The 20,103-nt window shown below is 56.6% G+C and overlaps 2 protein-coding genes across 2 annotated transcripts; both read right to left on the bottom strand.

The window, feature by feature from the left end:
• Positions 1-361: 361 nt before the first annotated feature.
• On the bottom strand, positions 362-688 carry LOC307193213 (small ribosomal subunit protein eS27-like). Its single transcript, XM_079934854.1, has one exon. It carries the CDS (start codon positions 625-627, stop codon positions 379-381), a length of 249 nt encoding a protein of 82 aa, XP_079790980.1. The 5' UTR covers positions 628-688; the 3' UTR covers positions 362-378.
• A 10,536-nt stretch (positions 689-11,224) lies between these two features.
• On the bottom strand, positions 11,225-14,589 carry FOXQ1 (forkhead box Q1). Its single transcript, XM_079935283.1, has one exon. It carries the CDS (start codon positions 13,535-13,537, stop codon positions 12,410-12,412), a length of 1,128 nt encoding a protein of 375 aa, XP_079791409.1. The 5' UTR covers positions 13,538-14,589; the 3' UTR covers positions 11,225-12,409.
• Between the last annotated feature and the right edge of the window lie 5,514 nt (positions 14,590-20,103).

The raw sequence follows: 20,103 nt of genomic DNA, 5'->3' as shown, positions 1-20,103 counted from the left end.
CTGTAACCCAGCTAATTGAAACTTGATCCATAAATGGTATATAAAAGTTCTCCCCGGTTTTGGGGGATGACAAACAGTGCCGCCCTACACACCCTTACATGTGCACTTGTGCACAGTCGAGAGAGTGTGCCCTTGTGATAAGTTCCTAGCAGTGGAATCGCTGGGTCAGAGGTTATGTGCAGTTTACATCTTAGTGGGCGTCGCCCAATTGCCCTGCAAAAAGTTTGCACCAATTTACAGCCCCGTTAACGTTGTGTGAACAGCCAGTTTCCTCAGAACTTCACCAAATTCACATTCTATCAAACTTATGGCTTTTTTTTTTTAATCCAAAATGTGTTTATTGGGATGGTTTCCGATTCATCTTGATTCCAGGGGCTTTCAGTGCTGCTTCCGTCTGAAAGAGCACCGCTCTGCAAGCCTTGCTTTTCCTCCTGTAGGCTGGCAGAGGACGGTAGAGCAGCCAACACACAAGACTACTGTCTGTGCACGGCTAGAGACGGTGGTGATTGCAGCATCTGGGCATTTCACAGCCCTGAGGTAGGACCTGGGGCTCTGCACCAGGCGCTTCTTCTTGTGTTTCCTCTTCTCTTCTGGAGACGGACGAAGGAGATCCTTTGCGAGAGGCATGTTCTCGTGGGGAGGTCGTCACCGTCGGAAAGGGCAAACTTATAAGTCTTTGCCAATAGGCAAAAAAGGGCAAGTCATTATTTTCTTAAATTTGCATTTGTATTATGAAGAGTGCTTATGGAGTATTTGCCTTTATTGGATGGAAACGTGCTGGTCTTTACTACTGTTCATTTCCATTAGGTTTTTAGTAGTTTTAAAAACTGATCTAGAAAAGCTTTTATTTATCATTAGCCTTTATTTGTCAACTAGGTCACAAATACATGCCGTTTGCCTATTATTTAAGCACACAGCAGTTTGCAATATTTATAGGATACAATTTATCTGCTTTTCCTGGAGAGCATTTAGGGTTTCCACTAGGCTCACATGAGCCCTGCCTACGCAGAGAAGACTTAACCTCTCCTTGCTCTCCTCTTGCACTGCCAAGGGTTTGCTTCCGCACGTGCGTCTTTGCTACTTCAGATCCGTGTGCTGGCGCGTGCGGTGAGACAGGGATGCGGCTGGAGGAGGCTCTGTTGGGCTCTTGTTCCTCAGCCTATTGGCTCTACTGATGCGCTGCCAGGGCAGGGCTTTCTGCTCCTTTGGAAATAAAAGGATTCAGACAGGCTTTTGGAGGATCCAGGCAGGAACTTGCCTCCTTCCCCTCTTGGATCAAAGATTCGGCCCTTTTCCCAGTCGGGGGGGACCCTGGGCTGTATTTTGAAGGAGGCCTCCAGGAGTAAATGCAACAGGAAGATTGAGAGAAAAATGGAAAACAGGCTTCTGGTGCGAAGAGCAAAACACCAATTTAAAATGACAGAATCACTTACGTGCATAAGCCGCAGAGCTAAGAGGCCCCGTTTTCACTGAAACAGCAGGAACAACAAACACAACCACTGGGCTGAAAGAAGAGCTGAGCGGATGAATTCTGTTTACCGTTTGTTGGTTCAGCTCTGCTCAAGAAAGAGAGAAGGAGTATCCAATTCATTCGTTACTCTCGTTTTAACAGTATCTCCACAGTGAGTTTTCCTGGTTGAACAGATGAAACTCCTTATGGAAAGTTCTAGAGGTCACATTCTGGCCCAGGTTTTCAGTGCTCCTCCCATAGCTCATAAGTAGGTGGGATATTTTTTCTTTAAAGACCAGATAAGTTAATTGCACAGTCAGTAGCATCAGCGATTTCTGTTTCTTGGCACGAGTGACGTGATATGCCTGTTGGCAAAGACCTACAAACTCTGATTTGCAACATAAATCATATAATCCTGTAAATCAAGTTCCAGGCAATCTAGCTGAAAGGTACAGAAGAACCCTTCCCCCACCCCCACCAAGCGTCTGCCTTGTGGTAAACTGTGTAATTTGTATAATAATTATAAGGTGATCGATGAGGATATGATGCCATCATTAAGGACTAAGGTGTATCACTACTATTAGTACCGATCACCACTCGTGCTTCCGTGCTCCACACGTAGATGCGAGTGTGTGCTCTCACTTCATCCCGCTGCCCCGTGAGCCCTACAGGACCTGTTCCGTGATGCCCGCTCTACGGACGCAGGTTCAGAGGCTCGGCTGACTGAGATCACACAGCCCCCGATGCAGAGTTGGGACCTGCAGGACCACGTGACCCCAAGCTCTGTGTTCTTCCCGTGATTTCTTACTGTCCCTTCCCCTGCAGATGAGACAGGGCCCCGGGAGAGGCAGGACCCTTTCCAGGGGTAGGGTAATCCCACGTCACCTTAAGGATCAGGGTCAATCACACTCTCCCCCTCCGTCCCTTCTGCCATTTACCGAGGAAGTCTTTCCTCAAAGGGCCCAAAGAGCGCCCACCCCTGACCCTGGCCAGCGTTCCAACTCTACCAAGAGGGTCCACAGGGAGCCCCGGGGGCAGGCCTTCCGGCTGAGGAAGGGCTGGACCAGGACCCACCACGACGGCCCGCGTCTGGGCCTGGCGCCCGAGGTGACGGCCCCCAGCGCCACTCTGCAGCCATCAGTCCCACCATCCGTGACAGCCCTGCTGCCGGTGGCTCCCTGGCCCCTGCGCCCCGCAAACGTGGCTCTTCCAGGCTTCGTGATTCGCTCTGTCCTCCCCCCCACTTGCAGCTCGAGCCCCCCGTGTGTCTCGCATCCTGGATCCCCACCCTCCCCTCTGCTCACACCACTCACCCCCATTTTGGACATAACCTTAATTTTCTGTTTTTGTGTATTTCTGTCAACTGATTTCCGCCGAAGCCCGCTACACACTGCCCTGGATGACGTCGTCATGTCCTCGGTGGTAGACACTGTCCACGTTTGCACGGTGCCCCATCACACCTCCAGCCCCTGTCCTTCCCTCACTCAGACACTGGGATGCCCTACAGGGAGCCAAACTCAGTCACCTACAGAGTCTGCCCCATGCACTCAGGGCCATGCTCAGATGGCGCCTTTGAGCACATTAGAAAAGAGTACTTTCCTCAAAACACTTTAGTGCCATTGGGCAAAAGTCGTACTTGACACATGGCATTATTATGACTGTGACGTGAATAGCACCCCTTTATTTGTATCAAAGGAGGAACAACTACACACTCGCACCGGCCTCTTGTCCTGCATCTTAGAGACTCCCCCGCTGCCCGGGAGTGTCCACCTCCCCAGGGAGGACGTGCGGAGTCTTAGTGAATTTCTCTTAGTAGAAGGAGTGACACGGGCTTGTCATCCTTCTGGCGCAAGCAGGGAGGTGTCCCCACTGAGCCCAGATCGGGTACCGCCTGGGCCTCCATCCGGGAGGACAACGCGAGCTTTGCTGGAGGAGTCCACAATTCTCCAGTGCGCTGGGGCGGCAGCAGCAGACAGCATATGTGGGACGTGTGCGGAGGGGGTCTCTCCGAATGGCTCTGTCCCCGGGTCTGGCGGGCAGCTGTGTGTGGTTACGTGACCCCGTGTATGCATCCTTCAGGCAGCTTCTGCTTCAGGGCCAGAGCCTGCCCCTGCTACGGGCGCGCTCAGCGCCAGCAACACAGCTTCATTCTCCACAAGGGCCAGGAGGGGACGTGCAGGCAGGCGTCAGGGAGCCGGGCCTGGGAGCAGCGTCCGGACCGAGAGCCAGGCTGGAGGGGCGGGCAGCGTCCTCATGCCCCACGGTGCCCCGTCACTCCCGTCTCCCCGGAACCTGATGCTAAATGTGGGCTGTGGGCTTTGCTAAGTCCTGCATTTGCTTCCTAACTTGGATACTCAGAGTCGAAGGAATTCAAAAGCAGATCTATTCCAGTGCACTTGAACAATGCATTTGAATGTATGACTCACATCCTTGGACAAAGGAAAAGGGACCCCTAGGAGGGAAAGCTGCCCGTGGCCTGTGGGCAGCAGAACGTCTTCACTGTATGGACTGTACTCTCTGCCGGTCCCCTGGACTCACAGCCGGTCCCCTGGACTCACTGCTGGTCACCAGAGGTGTTTCCTTCATACCTAATGTCTCCACTAGTGACGTACGGCAGGCAAAAGCTTAAGCTTGGCAGCAGGAATGTTTCCTGAAGACTCTGCCGTTGGTGTTGGTCTGTGGACGGGTGCGTTTGTATGTGGACGGTCAGTCCTCAGAGGCCAGCAAGCCTGTACACAGGCCCTGTAGTTACAGCACGAGGACAGGAGTCGTGTTTGCGATGGAACATGATTGCCTTGGTCTCCCTGTGCCTGTTTTCTCTTTTCTCCTTTTGGAGAATTTATGCCCCGTGTCCACTATATAACTTGACAGAGTGACTCGAGACATTTGAGACAGCAGGGGGACAGGGTGGGCAGAGGGGAGTGGGGGACACGTCCCCAGCAGGGCTCTGTGGGTCCCTTTGCGAAGCACTCTGCAAGCAGCCACTGCTGGCCCAGATGTGGGCTGATGCTGTGGAATCAACTGTGACTAAAAAATGGGCTGGTTTTAATCTCGTGCGATTCGACAAGAAAGCGCCACTGGGCGAGCTGTTCCCAAGGCCCTCTGACGGCGGAAGGGCGTGGCTTGAAGGGGTGCCTGGGGCCACCAGACACCTTTCTTCTGTCACAAGTCATTCTCGGGTTACGAACTAGAAATTTGGGCTCAGATTTGTCTTTACTGGATCCAAGTTGGCAGACAGCTCCTGCCGACGTTGTAGGAAGCAGAGGTGGAGGGTGCACGAGGGGACGGGGGCCCAGCGCTCACCTTTCCCGAATCCGGGCAGATGCACTGCACGGCCCGAGGACTTGCTTCAGCCCGAATCCGGAAGGAGCCTCGTCATTCTGCGCGACGCGATGATGCGGCCTTTCGTTGCGTTTATAAATGTCCCCAGAGGCTATTAGTCAAAAGGGTTCAGCTAATAAACGTATTATCCTGGTTCAGAGCGCTGACTTGTGTAACTGCTGTCGGGGTCAACGATGTCCTGTTTGCTCAACTTCCCGGAACCCCGACACTTGTGGGTACAGAACCAGGGTGCAGCCCGGGGTCAGGGATCAGGGATCTCTTTGCCGCTGGGTCTGAGCGTGGTGGACAGGCTGGGGCTGTGTCACCTGGTCCTGGTGACTCCATCTGGGGCCCCTCTTTTGGTGACCTTTCCTTGCAGGGGTGCTGGACCCTGATGCAGGCCCTAGACCGGCAGCAGCCCGCAGAGCTGCTCTGGGAACTAATCTGGGCGTCAGGTGGGACCATAGCAAGGCTGCTTCTCTTCCTCTTGGGTGCTCGGTCCCTTGGTCTGTCCTCGGCCAACTGGTCAGCCAGAGGGAACAGTGCTTCTGAATGTAGGAGGAACACATGGAGCATGCTGGGGGGTCCGGTTTGTTGGGTGGTCCGGAGACACTTCCTGTGTGGAGCGCCACGGGCGCCAGGGCCAGGGGCTGCCTGCCAGGCAAGAGTGAGGAGGGGGCAGCTGACCCCTGCGCATGATTTCAGAGGCATCGGGACGCTTACCTTTCCTTCGAAAATACTCCCCTGCCGACCTCCAGTTACAGCCAGACTTCCGTGAGTAAAGCTTTACTTCCTCCAGCCTCGGCGGGGAGTGGGAAACACCCTGGTTTGGGCAGTGCAGTGTGTCTGAGCGCTCCTTCTCCATAGGAGGGTGTCTGTCAGATGCAGCTGATTGGAGTTAATCTACAAACGGCAGCACGTGCATTTCGGTGCACAGTCCTGAGTTCGGGTCAACGTATACGGTCCTGGAACCACTCTCGCCATCAAGATGAAGACTGTTTCCATCACCCACAAGTCCCCTTGTCCCCCTGAGAGCCCCCATCTCAGCCCCTGGCAAGGATCTGATTTCTGTCCCTTTTGCCTGTTTCAGTTCCACGCATGTGGCCTCGTCCGGAGGGAAGCTTCTTCCTTTGCGCGAGGCCCCCTGTACTTGCTGTCGTCCCCCGGGGGGCGGGGGACAGAGCCGCTGCCTGCACTGCCGGCCTGACCCCCGCTGCCCGCAGCCCAGCTTCCTCGTCCCCACATCCTCCCGTGGGCACTGTGGGTGTCCTCCGAGGGCCAGCAGGGGGAGGCAGTTCACACAGCAAAGGCCTGGCTGGCATCGCGCCTGGGCTGACCCCGCAGGGTGGCGCTGAGGGCGCTGATGACAGAAACGTGGACGAACAGGTGTGACTGAAGCAGGGCCGTTTGGGAGGATCTTCCCCAGAAGGAGAGGAGCCGGGGCTCCCACAGCTGAGCCTGGCGGACCTCTTCCCTGGGGTCCCAGGGACAAGTCAGCCCCCCACCGTTTGAGCTTGAGTCCCGCTGCCCCAGGTCCAGAGCCCTGGGGAGAGAGGCCGCTGTCCGGCCCCAGGCCAGGACCCGCAGAGCAGCCCACCGTGTGAGCAGGGCCTCAGGAACTCAGGGGGCAGAACAGATGTTTGCTCCCCATGAAAGAGGGCTGGTCCCTGCAGGCGTCATGTGGCCCTTGTCACTCCGCTTACCCCGGGCCTGAGGATGTGTCTGCAGTTCACTTTATTAAATAATACCTGTTACTGTAGGACTTGGTATTTCCAGGACTTTTCTCTAGTTTCCAAGTTTGCCCTCCTTCTGACGGCCCACATTGACCTGATTTCAGTATTTAGTATTAGTATCTCCGTGCTCCACGTGTGCACACACAGACACACGTCCGCTTCCAGCCCCGAGTCCTGGGTGCTAGTGCGTGTTCGGGTTGCATCGACTCTGCTACCCAGAGAAGCGCCGCTGGCATATTTGGACTTTGTTCCTCAATAAACAAACGAAGGGCTGGTCTGATCCCCTCATCCCGGGGTCTGAGCACGGGCCTGGAGCTGTCGCTGGAGCGGGAACCCGCCCTGGATGCCTTGCTTATCGCGAAACCTCAGGAAAATAGCCCAGCCTCTCGAAGCCTTCGTTTCCTGTCTGTGAAATAAGCATGTTGGTGTTTTACACCTAATTCTGAAAGCTGGGATTCTGGGCAAAATTTAAGTTGTTGAGAACACACTGGGGCAAATGTTTATTGGAGCTACATGTTATCATGCACTAGAATGACAAGCTATATATGTCTGCTGAGCCCTGGTGGTCTCCAATATGTTTTGCTGTGTCTATGAGAACTTTAATTATGTTGAATAATGCTCTAAGGAAGCTTGTCCCTGAAACACACATTTGCTCCCAAGTTGATTGAGTTTAAGGGAAAGGAGAAGCACCTGTCAGCATGACATCTGTGACGTCCCATGCGCTGAGAGAGGTGCTGGCCCAATCCTCTTGTCCCGCTGAGGCTGGCGGGGGGCCCCTCCCCTAAGGTCGCCCAGCTTCCAGAGACCTGGCCAGAGTTCCGGCTTGTCTTCGAGTTCCCACTCTGAGCTCTCCCTTGACTGGACCACTTCTGTGGTTTTGAGCGTTACCAGATATCTAACTGCAGTGAGCCTAGCCAGCCACAGGTTGCCAAACTTTTCCACCTTTTCCCTTGACAGTTAGAACTTGGTGATCAGAAACAACAAATCCACGTCAAGGCTGTTGAATACATAGGTTATTTTGGGCTCCAAACAGATGTGACAGAAAGGATCAGTTATGGCAAATCTTCTAAGTTAAACTTTTCCTGAAAATAGCGGCAAAGAGGGTCCAGGAGTGGTAAGGGAAGTGTGGTATTATGTTAATATTTATGTTGGGCTGTAGTTCACCAGGAAGGAGGGTGTAAGGCCTGTGTGTGAGCTGGCGAATGACAGGAACAGCATTTGCTCCTAGTCGCCCATCCGTCTGAACGCCGAGCAGAGAGGTCCACGCACCAGCACCGTGTGACGTCGGAGCCTCTGCGAATTTGAAAGAGGGCCTGGAATCGGGGGCAGTTACAGTTCTATGGTTCTGATCACGAAATTAGAAGATGCTTATTAGGGCCATTTGTTGACAGCATTAAGAATTAACAAATTATGTTGTTAAAGCATGACAAAATTTAATGGTTTCATTAGAGAACTATAAAGTCTGTTACTTAAGAGAGAACTATGGTGGTTTTAGAAAGCGGGAAATATTTACTGGACTCTCTGGGGTCTAATTTCTATAACCCAGGCAAAGCTTAGCTATTATGATGTAAAGAATTAAAAAGACAGTAAAACAGAGGAGAGATACCTTTATATGTGTGATGCCAACGAAGCCCCTTACCACCTGGGAAAGTTGTGAGCCATGTGAGTCCACTGCGCTGGCATTTTCTTTAGAAGGTAAAATTGCAAGGCCGGTTATTGTAAGAAGTTCCTTCTTTCCAGAGTGGGGAAGGGGCCGTTTTTGTTGTTTGGGGAAAGTAGGAAAGGTGTGTGGGGAGAGTGCCCACCGCTTGTGGCACCAGAGACCAGGGCCCGTGGAGGGGCCCTGAGACCCTCTCAGCACAGAATCCTGGCTGCCCCCCTCGTAGGGATGGGGCTGGCGCTCTGCAGAGTGACAAAGGGCGCCAGGAGCACCGCTTAACTGACGCTTGAGGGTCCATGACCCCCGCGCCTGGCCTCCCAGGCCGAGGAGGGGACAGTTGTGTGAGGTGAGGGCACAGCTCTCAGTAACGAAGGCAACCATTTTCCAGTTTGGGAAGCTTGCCTACCGTTTAGTAAAAGTGAACCGAGACGATCACCTGAAGAGTTCAACTAAGTTCGGGCCACAGTATGTTTTGGTCTGAATTACGTGGATAATTGTGTTATGGTGGAGAGAATTCTGAATTGGAGTTGGATCTTGGTTTCCAGTTGGGTCTGTCAGGAAGGAGTGTTTCAGCTACTCGCTGGACCCCGTTTCCTCGTCTGTAACATTAGGGTCTATCCGAGTCAATGAGTCATCTGTGTACTTGTGTGTGAACACCATTCCCCGAGAAAGGAAAGCCACGTCTGTGACTCTGTGTGGCAGTGGGACAGGGTGGCCTGAGGACTCTCCTTAGGCTGCTGCCCGCCGCCGGCCTGCAGAGCACCCCCCAGCACCATAAGACCGTTCTCCCCTGCCAGGGGGAGACTCTCTCTGTTTCTCTTCTTTTCTGCACACTCCACGTGGGACCGAGAAGCTGGAGGGAGCCCGCGTGAGGCTGTGAGCCGGGAGCCCAGGGCCTGGAGTGGCCGTCTCCAGGGGTGGCCAAGTCCCTGCAGGGGTGGCAGGGCCGGGACCACCGCCAGGGCCAGGGCCCTGCTTCCCGTATTTGGGAGACGACTCCTCCCTCTCAGGACGCGGTTTGCTGCTCAGGTTCTCAGCCCCCAAAGGCCGCAGACCGGCTCCTGGTCGCTTGGGGCCTGGCCGGGCACTGGGGCATGTCTGGGCCCTGCAGGCCGAGGCTCCAGGAAGGGGCGTGTGCGTGCGTTTCTCTCTCAGGCCACCGCCTTCCGGGGATCGAGGGTCAGGAAAGGGGACTGCAAAGCACCCGGGGGCTGGGGGGCTCTTTGAAAACTGACCCAGGGCACCCTGGCCGACGGCCCAGACTCCCAGGTATCAAAGGGCGTTGCCCAAACCAAACAGACCCGCCCTCACCCCGCGGTCCCGAGCCCCCTACTCGGCCTAGGGTCAGCTGCCCGCGGCAGCCTGGTGTTTGCACAGGTGGGCCTTGGCCCCTGGGTCTGGAGGCTGGGGAGAGGGGTGAGGCAGGTTAGGGGATGGGGTGGGCTGGGGGAAGGGGATGGGCTGGAGGAGAGGGGAGGGGGTGGGGTGGGCTGGGGCCGGGGGAGGGTCCTGGGCGGGGAAGGGGGAGGGGATGGGCTGGGGCCGGGGGAGGGCCCTGGGCGGGGAAGGGGGAGGGGAATGGGCAGGCGCTGGGAGAGGGGCAGGCCCTGCCCTTTGCCCACCAGAGCTCGGAGGAGGAACCGGATTTTCTGGGCGGATGCAGGAAGGGTGGACCTCGGCCGGGTCTCTCAGGGGACCTGCCGCAAGGAGGCCGAAGCTCCCAGGGCTGGGGCTGCGGAGCAGCGGCGGGACCCCGACCCTCCGTCGCCTCCCGCCTGGGCCCACCGCGAATGATGACCGCTCGGTCGTGGGAGCTGGAGCTCGGCAGTGGTCGTGGCGCCGGACCGGGGCGCAAAGGTCCCGTGACCCTGGCCTTTCTCTAAAAAACCTGGTGGTCCCTGGTGACACGGCGAAGGGGACCCCTCACTCACCTAAAGTCCGGAGTGTTCATTAGGAAGGAAGGCCCTCTGAGGGGAAGGGAGAAGAACTGTGATTGAGAAAACATCCTTTTTTACGTTGCTGTTTCTGTCCATTTGCAGAACTTTCCCGGTGTGTCGATTTAGAAATGAAACCAGTGGGGTTACAAACCCGACGTGGAGGTAGGCGGCAACTGGCCTCTGGAGGGGGCAGAGTCGGAGGGGAGGGTCAGTCCGCGGGAGTCAGTGATGGGGGCGGGGGCTCCCCAGGCGTTGGGTGTGGCGTCAGGAGCGCAAAGAACTCAGCGAATGGATCCCCGCCATTTCAACCCGCTGAGCCTGGACCACCGCTCCGCTCCCCCCGGCCCCCCGCTTCAGTTTTATTTTCTAATTATTGGTCGTGTGGGTGCAAATCTCTGCTTAAATGGGTGCTTTTTGTCATAATTCAACCCTGTTATTATCCCTCTTCATGACTACTAGATATAACCAGATCGGTCAAGACTTGTTTCTTGTTAACTAGACTTAGGGATGGGCTTTTTTCCCCTCCCATTCCTGCCAAAACACAGCATCCTGAAATGAACTCCACTTTCTTTCCCCACTTCACCATACGTAGACCCCAAATCATCCTCTTGTCTTGGATAAGACGACATCTGCCCGGAGGCAGGAACAACAATGGGGCCGGCACTTACAGCCTCTGACTTTTTCCGTCTTTGTATTACTTTTCGAAGACTGCAATCCATGAATTGTTAGCGCTCTATTGCCTTTGAATTTGAGAAACCGATGTGCACACTGCTTTCTGGTACTTCTGCTGATGGAAACCTTTCGTTTTTAATATGGGTAATCATCTCTGCCCCATCGGAGGTGGCCTCTCTCCTCAGATCACAACTGAAATAGGCCTGGCAGCCCCACCTCTACAAACCTTATCCTCCTACAAAAGGAGAGAGTGACAAATTACTACTGATGGGTTCACACCCGGGTGGACTGGGCATGCCTAAAAAGGTGGTTTTGTTTTGACAAAAAAACAGACTTTCGAATTGCTCTTAAAACTGCCCTGAAGAAGTCTTCAGTGTGTTAACAAGTCCCTTGCCAAGATGGTTTCCAGCTTTTTGAGCAGATGATCAGAAGAACCACTGTACCTGACAATGTCTGCTCGATGCTAAGGCTGTTAATAGCTGAACTTGTCTACTAAAGGATTCTTGGGGAAGAGGGGCCCACACCTTATCTTGCTCTAGTAACTATTAAGTGAATTCTTAGAGAGGTTACTGGTTTGATGTTTAAGAAATCCCACTGATGCACGTTCCACCCCGGAGAATTGTACAGCAATTTGTCAGGTAAGGAAACCTGCAGCCTCTACCTTCACTGAATTATTCAGGAAAATATTTGGTACTCCACAGGGAGTTTCTTAAGAGTCAAACCCGAACCCATTTGGAGGTGGGGGGCGGCGGGTAGGGTGTAAAAAGCTCTCCACCTCCAACCCATCACCACAAAATGCCGAAGTCGATTGTGAGTTTTATTAAAAAATAAGCACTATGCCTGGCTTTCATAACATTCATACATGAACATGTACACAGACACAAATAAAATAATATTAAAAATAAAAATCACACTTGCTTTCACGTGGCAGTGGTCCTGGCACCCCACATGCACAATGTTAACTTGTCCTTGGAAGAAACCGTTTGGCCCAAGGAGACCACAGTTATGAGAGAACCCAACCGCGAATAAAGCCGTAACCGTTGCCTGCAACATTTTCAATTTGGGTTTCAAAAATATATAAATAATTTAACTACAAATCCCAACAATATATATATTTTTCATTTTTGGCACAGTGAGACGTGGGTCAAGAGCAGAGGCATGGCTGGAACTCCTCTGGCCGCTCCCGCCCTCAGCCACACCTGTAGAAGCCACACGCTTGCAAGGAGCGGGGCCGCTACCCCCGCAGTAGTCGTATCATGTATCCCATGGAATGGTTCCCTGACGTGCTTTTTTGTTTTCGTTTTGCTTTTTAAGGGACAAACCACTGGACGGTGCAACGAAAACAGGAGGAACAAGGCGGAGCCTGGACACTAGGAAGGGAGAAGTCTCCGTGGAGGGGGCAGGGACAGGCTTGGTCAAGAAACGAGACCGTTGTGAAGCGCTGCTTTGCTCCGCTGTGACGTTAGTTATAAAGGACGAAGAGAAATGTCCGGGACCGCGTCGGACACTGGCGTCGGAAGGCGTTAGCTCTAAGGCACGTTTGGTGGAGATGTTTTCTTTGACGGTCTCCGTTCTCTGGGTGGAAAGCTCACCCCCACCCTTCCCGAGCCCGCGTTCCCGGCCGGCTCCGTCGCGCTCAGGCCAGGAGCGTCTCGGGCGGGCCGGGCAGGTGCGGGCCCGGCGGGCGGGCCGAGGCCACGTGCAGGGCGTCGGGCAGCCGCACGGGGCAGTACAGGTGCGCGCAGGCGGCCGGGCCCCGGAGCGGCTTGGCGGGGGCCGGGGCCGGGGCCGCCAGGGGCGCGAGCAGGAGGGGCGGCGCCTCGGCTCCGCGCGCGCCCAGCCGCGGCGGCTCGGCCGCGCCGAACGCCCCGAGTGGCAGCAGGGCCGCGGCGGGCGCGCCCGGAAGCAGCGCGGGATAGGCGGGCGGCAGCGGGCAGGGCGCCGCGCCCCACGGCGGGCGCGTCCCGGGGCCCGCGTCCCCGGAGCGGCGGCTGCGGAAGGGCTTGCTGAGGATGCTGTCGATGGCGAAGGGGCCGGAGAACCTGCCCGCCGGACTGGCACGCCCCTCGGGCCGAGCGGGCGAGCGCGCGCGGGGCGTGGCCGGCGCCGGGGCGGCGGGCGCGGGCGGCGGAGGCGCGGCGTCCGGCGGCCCGGGGCCCGGGGCCGTCGCCCGGTGGCTGAGGCGCTTGCGGCGGCGGCGGAAGACCCCGTCGGCGAAGGTGTACTCGCTGCTGGGGTTAAGCATCCAGTAGTTGTCCTTGCCCCAGGGCCGCGAAGGGTCGCGCAGCACCTTGACGAAGCAGTCGTTGAGCGAGAGGTTGTGACGCACGGAGTTGCGCCAGCCGGTGTAGCTGCCGCGGAAGAACGGGAACTTGCCCATGAGGTACTCGTTGATCTCAGCCAGCGTCAGGCGCCCGCCAGCCGAGTCGCGGATGGCCATGGCGATGAGCGCGATGTACGAGTACGGGGGCTTGGGCCGCCGCGTGTACGGCTTGCCGCGCGCGCCCGCGCCGCCGCCCGCGCCCCCCGCCGCCGCCGCCGCCGCGCCCGGCCCTCCGCCCGCGCTCCGCTCGCCGCCGCCCGCCAGCGCCACGGCGCCGCCGCCCGCCGCCGGGCTGTTGGCCGCGCAGTCCCCGTCCGAACCCAGGGAGTCGTCGCCCGCGGCCGACAGCGGAGACGGCGCGTCGCGGCCGCCCGCCCCCTCCAGGTCACTCCCCGGCTTGTCCCGGAGGCCCTCGCGGGGCCCGAACACCTCCAGCTTCATGCCCGCGCCCGTCCCCGCCCGGCGCGTACCCTTTTCCTCTGCTTGGTCCTGGGCAGCGGGCGCCGGGGGCGGGGTGGCGATCCTGGGCCGGGGTCCTGGCCTCTCTCTCCCGGAGCTCACCTTCCTCTTGGAGAGACAGTCGCTTTCCGGACAGCAGTCCCCTTCCACTGGAATTTTTCTTTGGAGGGGTTTTGCTTATTGGGTGAACCGAGAGGGGCGGAGAGGAAGCAGTTGTGGGGGGAGCCTGTTGCCTTCAGTTCGAGGAGTGGAGACTTCGGGGGAGGCGTGTAGGGCCGCGGTTCCAGCCTCGGGTGCCCGAGCGCGCGGGGCTTGGAGTTCCTGTTGGAGGAGGAAGCGTGCACATCTGCTTTCCGTTCCCGAGACGGGGTTTCTTCTCTGCAAGTCCCCGGTCCCGGGCAGGCGTCCTCGCGGGTCGAGACGGTGCCGGCTGCTGTGCGTGCCACCCACGCCGGGAGGGAGGGTCCGGCCTTCAGGCTCTAGCGCCCACGGAGCAGAGTCCCCGAGGCCGTGGCGCCCGCAACCGCCTTTCCGCCCCCGGTCTCCGGAGCAGCATCTCCACGCCGGCCAGCCGCAGCTCCGTCTCGCCTCCACCTTCGGCCCGGCCCAATATAACCCCGCGGCGCCCCGCAGGGGCGGGGCCTGGGCGCAAACCGAGAGGGGTGGGGAGCGAGGTGGCCCAGGTGGCCGCAGCTCCGGAGCAGGCGCGCACCAGGCGGGGGCCACGCGGCGGCGCGGCAGCAGGTTGTTTGTTTTGGGTCCGCTCGGCCCCGCCCTCCGCCTCCCGCCAATGGGAAGCGCGCGCGCGGCAGTGGTGCGCGCGTGCGCGCGCGAGTGTGCGTGTCCGCGAGTCCGCCCGCCTGGGAGGGGCCCCTGCGCCCTGGAGCTCACGGAAGCGATTTGGGCAAGTGGGCACGGCCGGGGGGCACCTGTAGGGGCACCTGGCGGGGTTGGGGCCCGCGGCCTCCCTCAGCTACACGCGGTGTGTTGGCTTCTCTGGGGGTTAAAACGATGCTGCTTCCTAGTGCCAACCGCTCTCGTCGCGGCCGGGGGCGGGGGACGCACAGCGGAGAACGCTCAGGACACACTCTGCAGTGACCGATCACCGGAGCCGCATGGTGTGTCCTTCTTGGGACTTCACTTTGAGGACCGTCTCTGTCTTGTTTCCTTCTTTAGTGAATAAACTAGTGGACTTGAAATTGGTTACGCTTTCTGAGATGACCTTGACTCGCTCCCATGTTGGCCTCAGATTTTCTTTTGTCTTCCTCTGCCTCTTCTTTTACGTGGCTGGTGGCCCCTGCGAGGAGCGGCGGGTCCCCTTCGCCCGCGCTGTGCGGTTCTGCTTGCGCGGCTCCCACCCCCGGGAGGGCGGTTCCGGAGGGCGAGGGCGGGCGCAGTCCTCCTCCGGGACGTTCGCTGTGGTTTCTGTGGCACCGGCGACTGACCGTGGGGGGACAGGGCCATCTCTCCGCGGCGGGACGTCGGGGTCTTACGCCCAGGTGGCGTGGTGCTCCTGGGAGGGGCGCCCGCCCCCGCGAGGGCGCATTTCTAACCCGCTGCCCTTCCACGCCGAGGTTTCGTCCTTTTCCGGCCTTTGTTGCAAACAGCTACGGAGATGCGAGTAGGCGGGACCCCCGCCCCCGATGTTTATTTTATTACTTTCCACCATTTGTGCAGAAAACGTACACAGCCCTGTCTTATCTTCATTCAGGCAGTTTTAAAGGCATTCAGCATGGGGCCCGAAAAATGACGAGCCCATCGAGGGCTCTGTTGTTTTTGGTGTTGGAGGAAAAGCTCTCGTTTGCAGAGTTCAGACTGACTTTCTTGCGTGCCTGCGCGAGTGGGGAGCGGGCGGGGAATAGCTTTCTTCCGGAGCCAGCCGACCCAGAGGGCTCAGCTCGGGGCCGGGGAGTTTGTGGTCCCCAGGACCTAGAGCGGGCAGTGGGCCGGGACAAGAAAGCCGCCAGGTAAAGAGCCAGGGTAAAAGCCATTCAGAGTGAGTGCTGTCCTGGTATGACCTCTGGGGGCAGGCGAACGAAGGCCTGTTTTTTGCGGGAGATAGGCCGGCAGGTTGAGGTGTGGGCCAGGTTGGCCGCTGACACACTCCACGGCCTGGGTGGCACGGGGAGAGTTCCATCTTAGAGACACCTACGTGAGCAGCCCTGCAGGCCCGGCCACCCGGCCGCCACACCGCTGCCCCCAAGCAGCCCAGCGCCTCTGCTTTGCACCAGCACTCACCTGGCGGGCGGTTCCCTCCCCGCCTCCTTCCCCATCCGCAGCCCCGCCTATCTTGGGATCGCCTTCCAGGCCCCGCAGCCGTGCTCAGGGCCCTCGGGTTAGTCTGGGAAGTGCTAGTGAGCTGGGCGTGTTGACGGGGATTTTGTTCAGAGAAGAGAGAAGAGGATCGCGCTCCCCGGCCCGGTTGCCACTCACATGTGACTATGTGACCCCGGGGCTGCATTCCTCCCTCCTCCGCCTGTAAAATGACGCCCGTGAGGCGGGACTCCTGTGCCAGATAGGTTTTTGGCACGGCTCCTTTCTCGGGGTGAATTACAGCAGCTGCATTTCCGCCGCTGGGGACTTGGAGGGGTCCTTGGGTGAATTTTCAGCGACCCGAGAGAGTCCTGCCCCTCCCCTCGGCTCTGCTCCAGGCTGCTCAAGCCTGGCCTGGTGAGAGAGGTGCACCGATGTGTGGTTGCTCTCCTTGCCTTTCCCCTACTGCAGAGTCCCCGCCAGGGAAGTAGACCCCCTCTGCCCGCGGCAGCAAGCTGTCCTCCCCCCATCCCAGCATCCTGGTGGGGAAGGACCAGCCAGGCACTCCTGGGGGGCGGGCCTTCCCTTGCCTGGGGCTGGGTCACTGATGGGCCGCAGGCTGCAGGTTTCGGGGGGAAGGGGGTGGCGTGGAGGTGAGAAAATTATCACCAAGAAAACCTTTTCTATTTTCAGAGTGACTTAGAACTTTGGGAGGTGGGGAGTGGGCTTTGGAAAGGAAGACCCCGCTGAGAATGGGGGCCAGTGGGCCACCTGGAAGGTTAAAAAGACCCCCAGGCGCTAAAATGCAGTCCCGCAGTAGGCCAGGAGTTCTGTCTTTTTTTGTCACTGCTGTGTCCTCAGTCCTTGCCTTGAGAAGGACACGTCATGAACGCTGTGTCATTCACTGAGGAAAAATGCATTTGTGTTCAGTTTCCCTTGTGATTGACTTTGCTCTGTTACCTTTAACTGTTCTTTCACACCCAGGAAGTCCTTCCCCTGCTGCAGATATAAGAAAACAGAAATGGATGGAGAAGGGCATCCCTCCTCTGCATCTCTGTCCACGATGCCCTCGACACCAGTGCAGGTTACGGGCTCAGACACTGCAGACATTTCACGTGCGGTATTTTGTTAGTTCACAAATTCCCTAGAAATGCTTGGAGATTTCTGCTCCCTGATTCTCTGTCCTTCGGGGATCTACCCTTGATGGGTTAATGGTAAATGCCTGTAGGTGGAGCCTGACCAAATACCTGTAGGGGTGGAAGACTCTCATTCATTTATTCCCTTGCCCTTCAATTTCTGTGGCGATAAGGGAATAAACTGGCACGGAATGAGTTCACGTTTCAGTGATGGGCTGGGCACCCAGAAGTGGTTTAAGGCAATGGAAGATAATGCTTCCACCTCCAGACACCAGGAGCTATAGCTTGACTGGAAACTGCAGATTCAGAGCTTGCTGTAATCTGACGGTGCCTCACGGCCCCAGTGCCTAAGCCTTGATGTGTAACTCCTAGAATGCGTGAGCGTGCTTGGTCCACTGGGACCTGACTCCCAGTGGAAACATGGGTGGCTGGCTCCGGGGGATTAGGAGTGCACAGAGCCTCCTGGCGCCAAGGGAACCAGGGAATCACGTCCCTCACACTCTCCCACCCCAACCCCCCGACACGTGGAACCAGCCGTGAGCTTCCGGCCAGGTTACCCTCTGCCAGGAGCCACCGTTGGCCCCTGGGTCTGAAGAGAAGGTGGACTTAAAATTGCCTTCCCCGGGCACCTGGGCCTCTGGAGAAGTCTACACTATAAAGCTGTTAGAGCAGCTCTTGTTGTGAGCCCCAGGCCACGGACATGGCTTTGATCTAAGCTCTGTCGCTTGGGAAGCAGAGGGGACTGAAGGTCGGGGGGCCTGAGGTCCTCTCCAGGGCTCAAGCCCAGCTTCCTGTACACCCCGTTCTCACAGTGAAAAAATGGGAGGGGAGGGAGCGCTTTGCACTTGGCTGTAGCCGAGGCGCCCTCGGCCTGTCCGCTCCTGTGCACACGGGCCCCTGGGAAGAACCTGCGGGATGAGGGGGCGCAGATCCAGCCCCTCTGTGTGCGCATCGTGTCACAGACCTGGCCTTGCTGGTTTGCACTCTGCCACTCTGTCCCCGAAGTTCCTCTTGGTCCTCAGCTGGGAACACGGTTTAAGCAAGGAACCCAGCATCTGTCCGGGCGTGGTCCACAAGGGGCAAACCCAAGGGCCGCGCTTGAAGATTCTTTGGAGAATCCAGGGGTCACAACCAGAAGAAACCCCCTGTGAGCTCCACCGAGCTGTGGGAGCTCCCTCTAGGCAGTGGGTCCTGGGCGTGGGGAGGGGCCGGGGGTCGGCACAGTGATGGTGGAGAGGAGAGGAAGGGTCTGGAGACAGGGAAGGGAAGGGCGGAGGGGAGGGGGCGTGAGGATATGGGGGGACCAGCCCCAGCGCGTGCTGGGGGGTTAGAGGTCAGGGAGAAAGCTGCCCGCTCTGAAGTTCACAATAAACCCTGCGCCGTGTAGGGCATATTATCAAAGAATGAAAGAAAGCCCGGGGTAATTTATCACAGTAAGGTGAGAGCTTTGATGCTGGGGTCAGAGCCGTCCTCAGAGCTGACCACGTCCAAGGAACCCTCCTGGTCCAGCTTTAGTCCAGTTTCCCTTTTACCTGAAGTTCTTTAATTTGGAAGTTTTAAAAGCAGGGCAAGAAAAACTGAGCCTCCCTTTGCAGTGAATTATCCAGTCCTGTCTTTTAAACGTTGAGACAGTCGCGTCCTATAGTAAATTAAAGATCAGACTCTCCCCGATGTTTCTCGAAGGAAGGAGACTGTCTGTCCTTCCATGAGGAGAATTGCGGTGGGCGGGCCCTGACTCGCAGGCCCCTGGTTCTGCTCCTTCGCCCTGCTGTCACAGGGATCTGGCGAGAGAGGGGCAGGTGGCAGACGGGACCTGCTGTGTCCTTGGAAGAAGATGACGGTGCCTGCAGGGCCCACTCAGCCCTCCCCACGGGCAGGGAAGGGTCTGTGCCACCCCTGCCTTGGCTGGCAGCCCCAGCTCTTGGACCACAGGCCAGGCTTGTGCACGGCGAGTGCGGGCAGGAGGGGCGAACTCCCCATCACCCCGGAGAAGATGAGGTCACTTTGGACCCTGATGGGGACCTTGGAGATAGATGACCTTGGGTTTATGTCTCTGCTCTATCAGGCAAGTCCCCAGACCTCACTTTTGTCTTTTTAACCTAGAACAAGAACTGCTGTCAGAGTTGAAACAAACATCCTGATCAGTGTTTATCAACTTACGGCCCCTCTTGTTTCATCTGTATCTCCCCCACCCCGACTTCCCACCCTCCACTAGCTTTTTATGGAGCAAATCCAAGACATCATATTTTTTCTTCCGTAATTCCGTCAATATCTTTAAAAAATATGGGCTTCTTTTTAAAAAAATAACAATGTAACCCCATCACCATTGTCAAACATTGAAAAATTGCCAATATTTCCATAATGTTACCAAATATCATCATAATTAAATTTTCCCAGTGCTTTCATTTTTAATAAATAGTTTAATTAATCCAGGGTTCAAATAAGGTCCTCTTGCGTTAGATTGATAAGTCTTCTAAGTTTCTTGAATCTATAGATCTTTTTTCCCTGTTTTTAATTTAATTGTTAAATAAGCAGGTTGTCTGTCCCGTAGAAATTTCCTATAATTTGGATTTTGCTGATTACGTCCTGTCGGTCAGCACCGTCTTCTGCCTGCTGTGTTTCCGGTGAATTGACAGATCTAGAGGCTTGACCATGCTCACTTTTGATGTTGTTTTCAAGAATACTGATGATGTTGTGGGTTTCTGTCAGGAGGCTCATTATGACAGGGTGTTGCTCTTCTTGTGACTTAAGACTAATCAGTGAATTCAAACGTGAGCTTGACTCATCCACTTCAAAGCTCCCCATTAGCTTCTCACCTCCTGGTCTTTGCAGCCGTTGCTGACAAGTGCCCTGACAAGTGCCCGTCACCACCAGGGGTGGCAAGATGGCGACATTCTCTCCTTTATTTACAAGCTCTAAACGTATTTGAAGAAAAACCATTCCTCCTCAGCTCTTTGTCACTTGGAAATACCGTGTGTGCAGAAAAGAAGGTTAAATGCCTGATTCCTTTTATTTACTTCTTTTCAAATAATTTGATAGTTCTTCTAGAATCCGTCAAAAGACACACACACATCTATATAAGTATCATAGTTAACAAATAGGTCTTTCACATATATGACTTGCTTAAATCCATTCATAGCTTCCTAGACTTCTACTATG

This window comes from Stenella coeruleoalba (genome assembly GCF_951394435.1).
Source record: "Stenella coeruleoalba genome assembly, chromosome: 10".
Classification (NCBI taxonomy): Eukaryota; Metazoa; Chordata; class Mammalia; order Artiodactyla; family Delphinidae; genus Stenella; species Stenella coeruleoalba.
Note: the sequence above shows the minus strand (reverse complement) of the source record. Positions and strands in the feature narration are given on the sequence as shown.